Raw genomic sequence first — 14566 nt, 5'->3', positions numbered from 1 at the left:
AGTGATCCATGTTGAATGCAGCAATATGGAATGTTCGTGGCCTGAACAAACGAGACCATCAGTTGGCAGTCAAAGACATCGTTGCTGAGTTCAGGTTACAATTCCTCGGTCTCCTTGAAACTCGTGTTCGTATTAATAATGCAGCTCAAATTCAATCTTTTCTCTTACCCCAATGGAAATGGTATGTGGATTATGGATCTTCTGGTAATCGCGTGTGGATTGCATGGAATGATAGTTTTATTGATGTTGCTGTGGTTGAATGTGGAACACAATTTATACATTGTCTTGTTACTATCCGTGCAATACATGAGTCAATTGTTGTTACTGTCGTTTATGGAGCTATTAAGGTGGTTGATAGGAGAGAATTATGGAATGCCCTGGAAAATTTAGCTATACAGTGTGCTGATATCCCATGGTTGATTGGAGGGGACTTTAATGCAGTTCGCGACCTCAGCGAAGTATGTGGCACATCAGGGGATATCCGAACAGCTATGGAAGACTTTAATGCAGCCATTCAGAATACAGGACTACTACCACTACCCATGCAGGGAGAGTGGTACACATGGCACAACCACAGTGCGACACCACGGAACCTCTGGAAAAGATTGGACCGCATGTTGATAAATGATAGATGGATGGCACGGTTCCCTAACACATTCTACTCGGTCCTTACACCACGCACTTCAGACCACTCACCGATGGTATTATATGGGGACCGACAGCAGCAATATGGAGGTATGTTCCGATTTGATAACTACCTCGCTCGTTCACCTGAGTTTATTCCTAGTGTGCAGAATATATGGCAACATAATATTATTGGGACGCCTGTGTATGCTGTGACACGCAAACTCAAAGCATTGAAACCAATCTTCCAAGAGCAAAGGCGGAATAAAAGGGACCTATCGCACAATGTCCAAATGGCGAAAGGGTTTCTTGAAGCAGCACAACTACTAGTAAGCTCAAGCAGGCGAGATGAGCTATAGATACAACTAGAACACTGTTGTCGACTCGTACTAGCTAAAGCAACAAAATTGGAGCAGATTATGCTACAACAACGAGCGAAGATGCAGTGGATGATGCTACAACAACGAGCGAAGATGCAGTGGATGAAGGGAGGTGATCAGTGCTCCCGAGTGTTCTTTCGGAATATTGCCCAACGAAGATCATCAAGAAAGATCTTCCAGATCAACGATGACCAGGGATCCACTCACACTGATCCAGAAGAAGTTATTAATGAGTTTGTCACATATTACCAAAACCTGCTAGGGGGAGACAAACGACGAACAGCTATTGACATTCGGTTTCTCAGACCGTGGGTTAGGCACATTTTGAGTAATGAGGAATCTACCGCTTTACTGTTACCGTTCAAACCAGCCGATGTTAAACAGGCAGTTTTTGACATTGATGAGGACAAGGCCCCAGGCCCGGACGGATACTCATCGGGCTTCTTCAAAGCAGCATGGCCTATTGTTGGACAGGAGGTGACTTCGGGAGTACTGGACTTCTTTAGTACAGGCCGACTTCTGAAGCAGATAAATACTACACTTTTGGTGCTCATACCAAAAGTACATTCCCCTATGACGGTTAGTGATTTTCGACCCATAGCATGCTGTAATATGATTTACAAGATCATTGCAAAGCTCATTGTCCAAAGATTGAGTGTGATAATGGACAAACTGATCAGCCCATGCCAAGCGGCATTTGTACCGGGACGCAGCATTGGAGATAACATCATGCTAGCACAGGAAATCTTTATGGGATACAACCAGTCTTGTCTACCTCCTAGATGTGCTCTGAAAGTTGACATCCGGAAGGCATATGACACAGTGGATTGGGATTTCTTGAGAGCAGTTATGGAGATGTTTGGGTTCCCTATTACTTTTCTGAAGTGGATTGAGGGGTGTGTGACAACACCTTCATTCTTTGTTGGACTAAATGGAAAGCCCCATGGATTTCGAGGAGCCAGAGGACTTCGGCAGGGTGACCCTTTATCACCCTACCTATTTGTGCTTGTGATGGAAGTCCTACACTTGGGCTTCCTGCAGTTGATTGATCAGGAGGAGATATTTTCCTATCATTGGAAATGCGAGGCAGCAAGGATCTTTCAGTTGGGGTTTGCTGATGATGTGATATTATTTTGCCGTGCTGATATGGACTCTCTAAGAATCTTTAAAGCAGGACTGGATCGTTTTGCCGAATAGTCGGGTCTTAGAATGAACATGCAGAAAAGCCACTTGATTATCTCACGCTCAGCGCAAGCATTGCGTGAGGAGATGTTGGCACTACTCGGATCTCACGCTCAGCGCAAGCATTGCGTGAGGAGATGTTGGCACTACTCGGATTTCAGGAAGGGGTTCTTCCACTCAGGTATCTGGGATTACCTCTTATATCGTCTCGACTAAGTATTGCAGATTGCCGGCCACTATTACTGAAGATTGACAAACGGATTGCTGGTTGGGAAGGTACCACTTTATTTTATGCTGGTAGAGTACAAATTATTAAATCTGTACTTATAGCACTGAGTCTTTATTGGGCATCGGCATTTATATTACCGAAGAAAGTCATTAATGAAATTGAGAAAAGGTTACGAGCTTTCTTGTGGAAGGAAACGACGAATAGTGGCTATGCCAAGGTTGTGTGGAAAGATATATGCCGACCAAAGGAGGAGGGAGGACTTGGATTCAAGGATATTAGTACCTTGAACCGTACATTGATGACAAAAAAACTGTGTGGTGTTATTAGATGCGACAGGACATCGATTTGGGTTGAATGGTTGTACCAGGGACGTCTATAAAACACCTCTATATGGACGATTACGGACCATAGCGGCTCATGGGGATGGAGGAAAATCCTTCGGTTACGGATGTTCCTCCGAACCATGGTAGACTACCGGATTAGAGACGGGAGAAATTTCTTCTTGTGGCAGGATCCGTGGCATCACCTTGGCCCTCTTTGTGACTTCCTCCCACGAGGACCGAGGCTACTTGGACTAAATGAGTCATCCAGACTTAGCACAGTGATTCATGAAGGAGTATGGTAGTGGCCCCTTATCACGGATCTTGAGTGTTTGGAGATCACACATGTATTACCCACTATTTTTGGAGGGGAAGACCGTATAACATGGAGATTTGAAAATGGTCGACCAACAGCACAGGCTATTTATGAGTTACTTGACCCACCAGGACCGAAAGTAGGTTGGTCTTCCCTACTTTCGGGATCACTTAAAATTCCACGTCACATCTTTATTCTATGGCTTGCCATCCAAGGCAAGTTGGCTACGACAGATAAACCATGGCTTGCTCACCTTGGCACATGTATCCTATGCAATGAAGGAATGACAGAGACACATACACATTTATTCTTCCAATGCAGATTTAGTCGAAGATGTCTCACGGAAATTCGAAGAACGATACGATTCTTGTGGCCCAATAGAGAGTGGAAAGATGACATTACATGGGCTTCACAGAGATGGAGGGGTAAACACATCATCAACATGTCTTATAGAGCACTACTTGCAGCATGTGTATACCACATTTGGAAGGAAAGAAACCTGAGACGATTCGATCACACTGAGAGAACGCCTGCTACCATAGCATTACTGATCATTGAGGACATTAGACAGCGAATCCATAGCATCCCACTATCTAGATCAGTCAGTACACGTGCTTTATTTCGATTATGGCGAATCCCTTGGCCTGTCGAGGGATAAACCATTTGGTGACCACATTGTTGTACTGTACCAATTTTACTCAATGAAACTTACTTTTACCGAAAAAAAGAAACTTCTTAAACAAATCAATTGCATGATCTTGGCATTGATTCCAAAGGTACATACACCCATGTCCGTTGGTGATTTTAGACCTATCTCATGCTGCAATGTTTTATACAAGATTATTGCTAAACTACTTGTCCAACGATTGAGTGGGGTATTGGACAAGATTATTAGTCCTTGTCAGACAGCATTTATCACGGGAAGAAGCATTGGGGACAATATTATGTTAGCTCAGGAACTTTTCACGGGCTATAATAAGTTACGCGTCCCTCCAAGATGTGCAATGAAAGTGGATATCAGGAAGGTCTATGACACGGTGGAGTGGGATTTCCTATTAGCGGTTTGCAACTATTCGACTTTCCAACAATATTCATCAAATGGATTGAGGAGTGTATTACCACGGCCTCATTTTCGATTGGACTCAATGGAAAACCTCACGGGTTCTTTGCTGGAGCGAAAGGATTACGACAAGGAGATCCTCTATCTCCCTACATTTTTGTACTTGTTATGGAAGTGCTACATTTGGGACTCCTACAACTTATTCAACAAAATATGCAATTCACCAACCACTGGAAGTGTGAGCCTGCAAGATACAAGTTAGTACAAAAGCGAAACAAACTTGCTTCAATAAAACCGTGCAAAACAGCTAAATTTTCAATGTTCTCATAATTCGACGAATCTTGACCCAGACGTAGGTCTAGACCCAAGCATTTGTGTGGTAAATTTGCTAAGTGTAATAATAACTACAAGTTAGTATAAAAGGAACATAAACTTGCTTTAATCAAACAGTACAAAACAGCTAACTTTTGAACGTTCTCAGAATTCGACGGAACTTACGTCCCAAATGTTAGTCTAGACCCAAGCATTTGTGTGGTAATTTGCTAAGCGTAATAATATCTACAAGTTAGTATAAAAGGGAAATAAACTTGCCTTAATTAAACAGTGCAAAACAACCAAATTTTGAACGTTCTCAGAATTCGACGAAACTCGTCCCAAACGTTGGTCTAGACCCAAGCATTTATGTTGTATATTTGCTAAGCGTAATAATAACTAAAAGTTAGTATAAACGGAAAATAAATATGCTTTAATAAAATCGTGCAAAACACCTAAATTTGAATGTTCTCAGAATTCGATGAAACTTGACCCAAACGTAGGTCTAGACCCAAGCATTTGTGTGGTCAATTTGCTAAGCGTAATAACAACTATAAGTTAGTGTAAAAGGGAAACAAACTTGCATTAACAAAACTGTACAAAACAGCTAAAGTTTGAGCATTCTCAGAACTCGACGAAACTTGACCCAAACATTGGTCTAGATTCAAGCATTTGTGTGGTAAATTTGCTAAGCATAATAACTACAAGTTAGTACAAAAGGAAAACAAACTTGCTTTAATAAAACCGTGCAAAACAGCTAAATTTTGAACGTTCACAGAATTCGACGAAACTTGACCCAAACGTAGGTCCAGACCCAAGCATTAGTGTGATAAATTTGCTAAGCATAATAATAACTACAAGTTAGTATAAAAGGGAAATAAACTTGCTTTAATAAAATAGTGCAAAACAGCTAACTTTTAAACGTTCTTCGAATTTGATGAAACTTGACCCAACCATAGGTGTAGACCCAAGATTTTGTGTGGTAAATTTGCTAAGCATAATAACAACTACTAGTTAGTACAAAAGGGAAACAAACTTGCTTTAATAAAACCGTGCAAAACAGCTAAATTTTGAACATCACAGAATTGGACGAAACTTGACCCAAATATAGGTCCAGACCCAAGCATTTGTGTGATAAATTTGCTAAGCATAATAATAACTACAAGTTAGTATAAAAGGGAAATAAACTTGCTTTAATAAAACAGTACAAAACAGCTAACTTTTAAACGTTCTTCGAATTTGATGAAACTTGACCCAACCGTAGGTGTAGACCCAAGATTTTGTGTGGTAAATTTGCTAAGCGTAATAATACCTACAAGTTAGTATAAAAGGGAAACAAACTTGCTTTAATAAAACCGTGCAGAACAGCTAAATTTTGAACGTTGTCAGAATTCGACGAAACTTGTCCCAAACATTGGTCTAGACCCAAGCATTTGTGTTGTAAATTTGCTAAGCGTAATAATAACTACAAGTTAGTATAAAATGGAAACAAACTTGCTTTAATAAAACCGTGCAAAACAGCTAAATTTTAAACACTCTTATAATTCTACGAAACTTGACCCAAACGTAGGTCTAGACCCAAGCATTTGTGTTGTAAATTTGCTAAGTGTAATAATAACTACAGGTATATCTAGACCCAAGCATTTGTGTTGTAAATTTGCTAAGTGTAATAATAACTACAGGTATAAAAGGGAAACAAATAACTTGCTTTAAAAAAACTGTGCAAAACAGCTAAATATTGAACATTCTCAAAATTCGACGAAACTTGACCCAAACGTAGGTCTAGACCCAAGTATTTTTATGGTAAATTTTCTAAGCGTAATAATAACTACAACTTAATATAAAAGAAAAATAAACTTGCTTTAATAAAACCGCGCAAAACAACTAAATTTTGAACGTTCTCAGAATTTGACGAAACTTGACCCAAATGTAGATCTAGCCCAAGCTTTTGTGTTATAAATTTGCTAAGCGTGATAATAACTGCAAGTTTGTATAAAAGGGAAACAAACTTATTTTAATAAAACCGTGCAAAATAGCTAAATTTTGAACGATCTTAGAATTTGACGAAACATGTCCCAAACGTTGTTCTAGACCCAAGCATTTGTGTGGTAAATTTGCTAAGCTTAATAGTAACTACGAGTTAGTATAAAAGGGAAATAAACTTGCTTTAATAAAAATAGTGCAAAATAGCTAAATTTTCAGCGTTTTCAGAATTCGACGAAACTTGACCCAAACGTAGGTCTATTGTGTGTTAAATTTTCTAAGTATATAATAACAATAAAAGGGAAATAAACTTGCTTTAATAAAACAGTGCAAAACAGCTAAATTTTGAGCGTTCTCAAAATTCTACAAAACTTGACCCATACGTAGGTCTAAACCCAAGAATTTGTGTGTTAACTTTGCTAAGCGTAATAATAACTACATGTTTGTATAACAGAGAAACAAACTTTCTTTAATAAAACCGTGCAAAATAGCTAAATTTTGAATGTTCTCAGAATTCGACGAAACTTATCACAAACGTTGGTCTAGACCCAAGCATTTGTGTGGTAAGTTTGCTAAGCGTGATAATAACTACAAGTTAGTACCGAGCCATCTTGGACTTGGAGAATCGGCCAACCTTAGCTTGGTAATTTCAAGTTAGTACCGAGCCATCTTGGACTTGGAGAATCGGCCAACCTTAGCTTGGTAATTTCAAGAGGGGAGTGGTAGTGGCCTTCCGTTACGGATTTTTTTTTTTTGGGTAAATGTAAGTTTCATTAAAAAAATAGGTAAAAAGTACAAAGTACAACAATCAAATGGTGGTACCCCCAACAGACCAAGGGATACGCCAAAGTCTATAGAGTGCACATGTACTAATAGAGCTGGAAAGATTAATACTAATTATCCTCTGTCTAACGTCTTCTATGATGCAAGTAGCTAATACAGCTTCCGGCGGATGAGTGTGCTCAAATCGTCTCAAATTCCTCTCTCGCCATATATGGTATATGCATGCACCAAGTAATGCTCGATAAGCAACATTAACAATATGCTTCCCCCTCCACTTCCTCGATGCCCATTCCACGTCTCTTGTCCACTCACGATTGGGCCAAGTAAATCGGATATGATGTCGTATAGCTGCAAGGCATCCTCTGCTATATCGACATCGGAAGAACATGTGAGTGTGTGTCTCCGCTGCACCCTCGTCACAGAGAATACATCCCCCTAGATGCGTCATCCACGGTTTATCAGTTGTCGGTAGCTTCTCCTGAACTGCTAACCAAACAATGAAGTTATGACGGGGAATCTTCAAAGAACCCGAAAGTAGTGAAGACCATCCTACTTTCGGTCCAGGTGGACAGAAAAGTCTATATAGGGATTGTGTAGTGGGCCGTCCCTCTGAAAACCGCCAGTTGATCCTGTCATCCCCTCCATGAATCTGGGGTAACATGTAAATAATCTCCATACATTCCAAATCGGTAATGAAGGGCCACTGCCATTGCCCCTCATTAATGACTACTTGTAGTTTGGCGGATTCATCAAGTCCTAAGAGGCTCGGTCCCCTTGGGAATCTAGCAATAAGTGGGCCCAAGTGGTGCCACGGGTCTTTCCACAAGTAGAATGACCTCCCCTCTCAAATAAGAAACTCTATCATAGGTAGTATAGAGCTGCGAAGTCAGAGCAATTTCCGCCATCCCCATGATCCTCCCTTCTCATTAATTGTCCAAATTGAAGTGTTGTGCAATCGTGTCTGCTTCAACCATTCAACCCATATAGATGTTCGGTCACATCTAATAACATCACATAACTTCTTTGCTATTAATGAGTGGTTAAGGATACCGATACCCTTAATTCCTTGGTCTCCTTCTTTAATAGGTTTACACACATCCTTCCACGCTACCTTAGCGTATCCCGACGTAGAAGTGCCTTTCCAAAGAAAAGTTCTGAGTCGTTTCTCAGTTCTGAGATAGGGCGATAGAGGGTCTCCCTGTCTTAATCCGCGTGCTCCTGCAAAGAAATCGTGAGGGTTTCCATTAAGACCAATCGAAAATGCCGCCGTCGTTACACACTCCTCAATCCACCTGGTGAACGTTTGGGGGAATTCAAAAAATTGCAAGACCGCAAGTAGGAAATCCCACTCTACAGTATCATATGCCTTCCTGATATCCACTTTTAGGGTACAATGAGGTGGAAGCCTCACCTGGTTGTATCCCGTGAGCAGTTCCTGTGCCAACAAAATGTTGTCCCCAATGCTACGCCCTGGGATAAACGCTCCCTGACAGGGACTAATTATCTTGTCCAGAACCACACTCAACCGCTGGACAAGTAATTTCGCAATAATTTTGTATAACACATTACAGCATGAAATTGACCTAAAATCACCAATAGTCATAGGAGTGTGTACCTTTGGGATTAGTGCCAAAAGTGTGGAGTTGACTTGTTTGAGTAGTTTACTGGTACTAAAGAATTCCAGTACCGCCTTTGTAACTTCCTGTCCCACCACTGGCCAGGCTGCTTTAAAGAATCCTGATGAGTATCCATCAGGTCCCGGGGCCTTGTCATCTGCAATGTCAAATACTGCTTGCTTCACATCATCCGATGTAAATGCCAATATAAGGTGGCCAGCCTCTTCATTAGAAAGAATATGTCTTGCCCACGGTCTGAGAAAGCCAATATCTAGTATTATCTGACGTCTGTTACCGCCCAAGAGATTTTGATAGTAACAGACAAATTCATTGATAATCTCTTCTGGTTCAGTGTGGATGGTCCCGTTGTCATCATTAATCTGCAGTATCCTCCTTGCCACCCTTCTCTTGGCAATTTTACGAAAGAAAATTTGGGAGCATTGGTCACCCCCCTTCATCCACTGCATCTTGGCTCGCTGTTGCAGCATGATTTGTTCCAGTTTTGCCGCTTTTGCATAAACCAGGCGGCAACAGTGTTCTAATAGTAGAAAAGCTTCATTTTGTCTATCTGAACTCACTAGCTGTTGTGCCTCATCTAGAAAGCCTTTAGCTAATTGAACGTTTAGAGTCAAATCCCCCTTCTTCCTCCTTTGCTCTCTGAAGACCAGCTTCAATGCTTTAAGTTTACGTGTTACCGCAAACATAGGCACCCCAACGATTGTATTCTGCCAGATATTCTGCACACTGGGGATGAATTCAGGTGAGTGTGTTAGGTAGTTGTCAAATCGAAACATACCTCCTGTTTGATTTTGCCTGTCCCCATGCAGTAGAAGCGGCGAGTGGTCAGAAGTCCGCGGTAAAAGGCAATGATAACATGAGGAAGGGAACCTCGCAAGCCATCTATCATTAATAAGGATTCGATCCAATCTCTTCCATAGACTCCGCGCGTTCGTGCTGCAGTTGTGCCAAGTATACCATTCCCCCTACATAGGCAAGGGTATTAACCCGGCCTCCTGAATACCAACATTGAATTCTTCCATGGCCATTCTTATATCTCCAGAAGTTCCACACACCTCATTCATTTCTCGGACTGCGTTGAAGTCCCCCCCCACCAGCCAGGGTTCATCCGAGTGCTCTCGAGCTAAAATTTCCAAGGTATTCCATAAACTTCTGCGATCAATCATCTCAGAGGCACCATAAACAATAGTGATTATGAGGGATTCACTATCCATTTGATTGTTGTACTCTGTACTTTGTACTCTGTACTCTTTACCTTTTTTTTTTTTTTTTAATGAAACTTGCACTTACCCAGCATAATCAACAAACCATTTCCAATGAGGAAGCAAAAAAGACTGAATATGCATGACGTTGTTAATACGCACACGAGTTTCTAAGATGCCCATAAAATCTAACATGTATTCCGAGATAAGGTCCTTTAATGCGAGCTGATGGTCTCTCTTATTCAGCCCCCGGACATTCCACACCACGAGGTTCAACATGGATCACTACTAGAGGATGCATGTGTTAGGACCCCTAGTATCCTCATCTGCGTCGTCCAGTGAATTCAGAGTATCAAAGGGATTAAAAGTAACCACTTCCTTACCCTTCTCTTTCTGCGATGAGGTGTAGCGTTTATTCTGTTTTGTACCTTGATCTCCTTTCACTTTACCCTCCACCACAACCACGGTCTGATGTTTCTTTACTCTCTCCTCGGTAACTGGTGGGGGGGGCGTTGGCTTTTGGTACATACACTTTCACCGGAGGCTTTGTCTGTTTCTAAGGATTGGTCAATGAACACTCCTTCACCGAGTGACCCAACATCATGCATCCTGTGCATTTAGGGGGAAGCCATTCATACTCGATATCAACCTTGCATGGGGTTTCCCCACCATCTTCATCTGGCGTCATTATAATAATATGTTTTTTCAATTTCTGAGTAACATCAATCATCACGCATACACGAGCAAAGTCCAGTCTCATGCATGCCCTCGTTATCGCATCAGGGTATAGTGGCTTACCCACACCGCTAGCCACAGTACTCAATCCTTCCGTCGTCCAGAATTCCAATGGAAGGTGTCGTAGTTTTATCCAGACCGGCACTTGTGTATGCTTCAACTTTCTCATAGCCATACCCCATTACGGATTTTGAATGCTTGGAGATTACTCATAACCTGCCACGAATTTATGGAGCGGAGGATTCGAGTTGTTTGGAAATGTGACAAGGGACAACCCACTACACAGACCCTCTATCGGTTATTTGATCCCCTAGGGCCGAAATTAGGTTGGTCTTCACTACTTTCGGGGTCCTTGAAGATCCCTCGTCACTTGTTCATATTGTGGCTCGCAATTATTGGCAAGCTTCCCACTATGGACAAACCATGGCTATCCCACCTGGGAGCTTGTACTTTATGCGACGAGGGGGCTACGGAACTAATTTACACCTTTTTTTTCGATGCAGATTCAGCCGACAGTGCCTCATTGAGATTCAAAGATGGATTCGTTTTCATTAGCCTAATAGGGATTGGGCAACAGATATTGAGTGGCCGACACAGAAATGGAGAGGCAATCACATTGTAAACATCGGTTATCATACACTACTGGCATCGTGTGTCTACCACATTTGGAGAGAGAGGAACTTGAGCCGATTTAAACACACGGAGTAGACTCCTAGCACTTTATGTATCCTGATCATTGATGATGTCCGACAGAGGATACTTAGCATAATGGTGTTGATATTGTGAATTTCTTGTACAAAAATTGGCATGCATATATATAATGCATGTTGTAGTTTATTTATGATTGCTAGTTGGTGAAATAATTTAATTGAACAATTGATTTTGCATGTTATGAAAATTGATATGCTTGCTGTTGTGAATTTTGATACTCTGATTTAGTCATAAACAATTAAGAAAAATTGAAGAAATTGGTGCTATACTTTTTGCACTTGATGTTTCTTTGACATCTTTGCTCTTAATGTTTTTCTTGAATTATGTGATAACACAGCTTTGGTTCTTGTTCAATTGATCATGAGTAGACTAATAGAAGAACATGAAGTCTAACTTTTGAAGTTATTATATTTCTGGATTCGATGTGGGAAATTAATGGAATTAACCAGTTTTTCCTTACTGAATATTTCTACTGCGTGTTTTTCGTCTTATTTCATGAATTCAATTGAGTAGACATTTTCATACAATCAATGTATGTTCGTACGTTTATAAGCAACTGACAAGCCTGATTTCTCTATTACATGTGTCAATTGGCTATTATGTTGCTATATGATTTCATCTGTTGGTTGTGATGTTTATATTAAAAAGTTTGCCCGTGTTTTATTACCATTTCCATGTATTTATTTATGTCTAAATCATAAAGGGATTTATTTGCTACCATTAATGGAACACATTATAGCAGTCATTACAACATGAGATTTCCTTTGATAAATGTAGGACAAGTTATGTTTGTCTTCGTCATGTAATAAAAGCTTCTTATAGTTAATTTTTAATATTTTCAAGTTATGTTTGTCTTCGTCATGTAATAAAAGCTTCTTATAGTTAATTTTTAATATTTTCAAAGCCTACTATCCATCTATTATATTCAGTGATTTGAGAAGCTTTTGTTCATTGAGTATATATCGTAAAAGTTTATGTTTTCCCTCATTACATGGTGAAAAACTTGTGTTTTCTTGGTACCTATGTTTGAGAGTTTAGTACAAATTTCAGTCTCATTCCACCTCATTGATCGATTTTGCTTGTCATAACTTAATGATATATTATTTACCTTGACTATGACAACAGCTTTGTTAGAGTGGTGCATGTATCACCATAAAAATGCAGACCAGATCATTGCAACATAGGATAAACATCTCTAGGTCTAAGGTAGTTCAGAGAGTACCTCTTCTGTCCTTGCTAGTGATATCCTCCGCAACAACAAAACTAAAAGAAATGGTTTTGTTACCCGATTCCAGAAGGTTCTTCCTTCAGCAATCTAAAAGGTTGTAAAGAACGGTAAGGATGATGAAAAGAAAGTCGTATTCAGATTGGTAAGCATATTTTTTCCAAAACTATTCTCATACATTATATATTTAGGTTCTTCACAATGTTGATTTGGATTAACTTAAATTTGCTTGACTGATAATATCTTATTATTCATAGATTTGTATATGGGAGCGAAAGAAAGTTTTTGGCTCTCCCAGTAAGTAGCCTTAAGGATATTATGCTTGGAGAAGGATTGCCTCGGTCTTTGGACCTTGGGAGGAAACGTTCTTGCTCGGTCAAGATAACCAAAAGGGAGGAACAATCCAAAAGAACGGTGAGTAAATGGTTTCTTCATTTTTATTTGCTTCTATAGCTTAGAAAGACAACTTTATTTGCTTCTATAGCTTAGAAAGACAACTCATTTTCGGTCATTACACATTGATTCATTCATTTTTCTTGAACTAGAAACTGTGCACTGGAGGTCATGAACATGCTGATGAAGACAGAGAAATGCGTGAGTGCAAGTTGGCAGTTTATCGTGTTGATGAAGATGAGAAAGATGACAACAAAGCATTGAAGAAAGGTAAGATGATCGGGGAGAACAATTTATCTTTTGTTAGTGGAATTCTAAACTAAATTTGTGATTTCAAGTTTTTGCAACTAAGAATTCAATAAAGAGGAATGTCACTAAATGATTGAAGGAGGAAGAAGAGAATTTGAAGAAGTTCAACCAACTAAGAATCATTGAAGAATATAGAGTTGCGGTTGTGTTTCAACGGCAGGATGCACTTTGTGAGTAGGTAAGTGATCATTTCTACATTAGAAGTTGTCTTTTACTCAATTTTCGGACTTTTTATGCTATTATATAATGTTCCTATGATTGTTTCTAATATTTTAGGAATCCAAACTTGAGAATGTTCAGACATTAGATATAGGTTTGTGCTTTGTCCATTACCTGTTGCATTTTTCAAAAGTGTAAAGTACCTAAGTTACATAACGAAGAGTACTATTTGTGCTAAATGATATAAATGTATGATGATTGTTGGGAGGAGGTCACTAATTATTCATTATGATACAATTGTGGGAAGAGGACTTAAATTGATATAAAAATGAACCATTATTATTAAGAAATTAATCATAAGAGCACATAAGTTTATTGTTTTTAGATACTTTTGATTATACTGATTATAAGGTGTACGATGCGTTGCGCATGGATAATTAATATTTATCTTATTTTTTAATTCATTTTTGTAAAAGATAATTACAAATTCAAAAAAAAAATTATAATTCTGAATTGTTAAAAAATATAATTTATAATTATTATTTATCAAGTACTAATTAATAATTATATGTTAAGCACCAATATAATAATTGTTATATGGCTTATAGTAGCGACAACTATTATAAGATTTTTTTTTCTTTTTTAGGAAATGTCCTTAATGAATATAGTTGTGTTACTTTGTTTGTGAATTTTGTTGATTCTATTTTTCAATTTCTTTCTCTTGATTGTTTAATTCATAATGATGTTGATACAATTATTAAGAAATATAGTTCTAATCTTGATTTCTGTTACGAAAAATTTTAAGAAAAAATAATTTTTTTAATCGTGTTAATTGTAGTAAATATACATATATGTATATATGCATTTTGCTATCGTACTTATTGTCTTTTTTTTTTTGCCACTTAATATATTGGGTGTTTGTTTCTCTTTTAGTAACTATAATGATGTTGCATTTACTAATTTGAAGTACTCATTTATAACTTAGTAAACCAAGCCCTTGATTTTACGG

At 39.0% G+C, this 14566-nt stretch overlaps 1 protein-coding gene across 1 annotated transcript in view; it reads left to right on the top strand.

The window, feature by feature from the left end:
• LOC105159808 overlaps nucleotides 1–983 on the top strand; it is a 1433-nt gene extending 450 nt beyond the window's left edge. The window contains exon 2 of the mRNA XM_011077006.1: nucleotides 145–983. Within this exon, the coding sequence (XP_011075308.1) occupies nucleotides 145–983 (839 nt within the window). The remainder of the gene's footprint in view (nucleotides 1–144) is intronic.

This window comes from Sesamum indicum, linkage group LG4 (assembly GCF_000512975.1).
Source record: "Sesamum indicum cultivar Zhongzhi No. 13 linkage group LG4, S_indicum_v1.0, whole genome shotgun sequence".
Taxonomy (NCBI): Eukaryota; Viridiplantae; Streptophyta; class Magnoliopsida; order Lamiales; family Pedaliaceae; genus Sesamum; species Sesamum indicum.
This window is presented reverse-complemented; position numbering and strand designations above follow the sequence as displayed.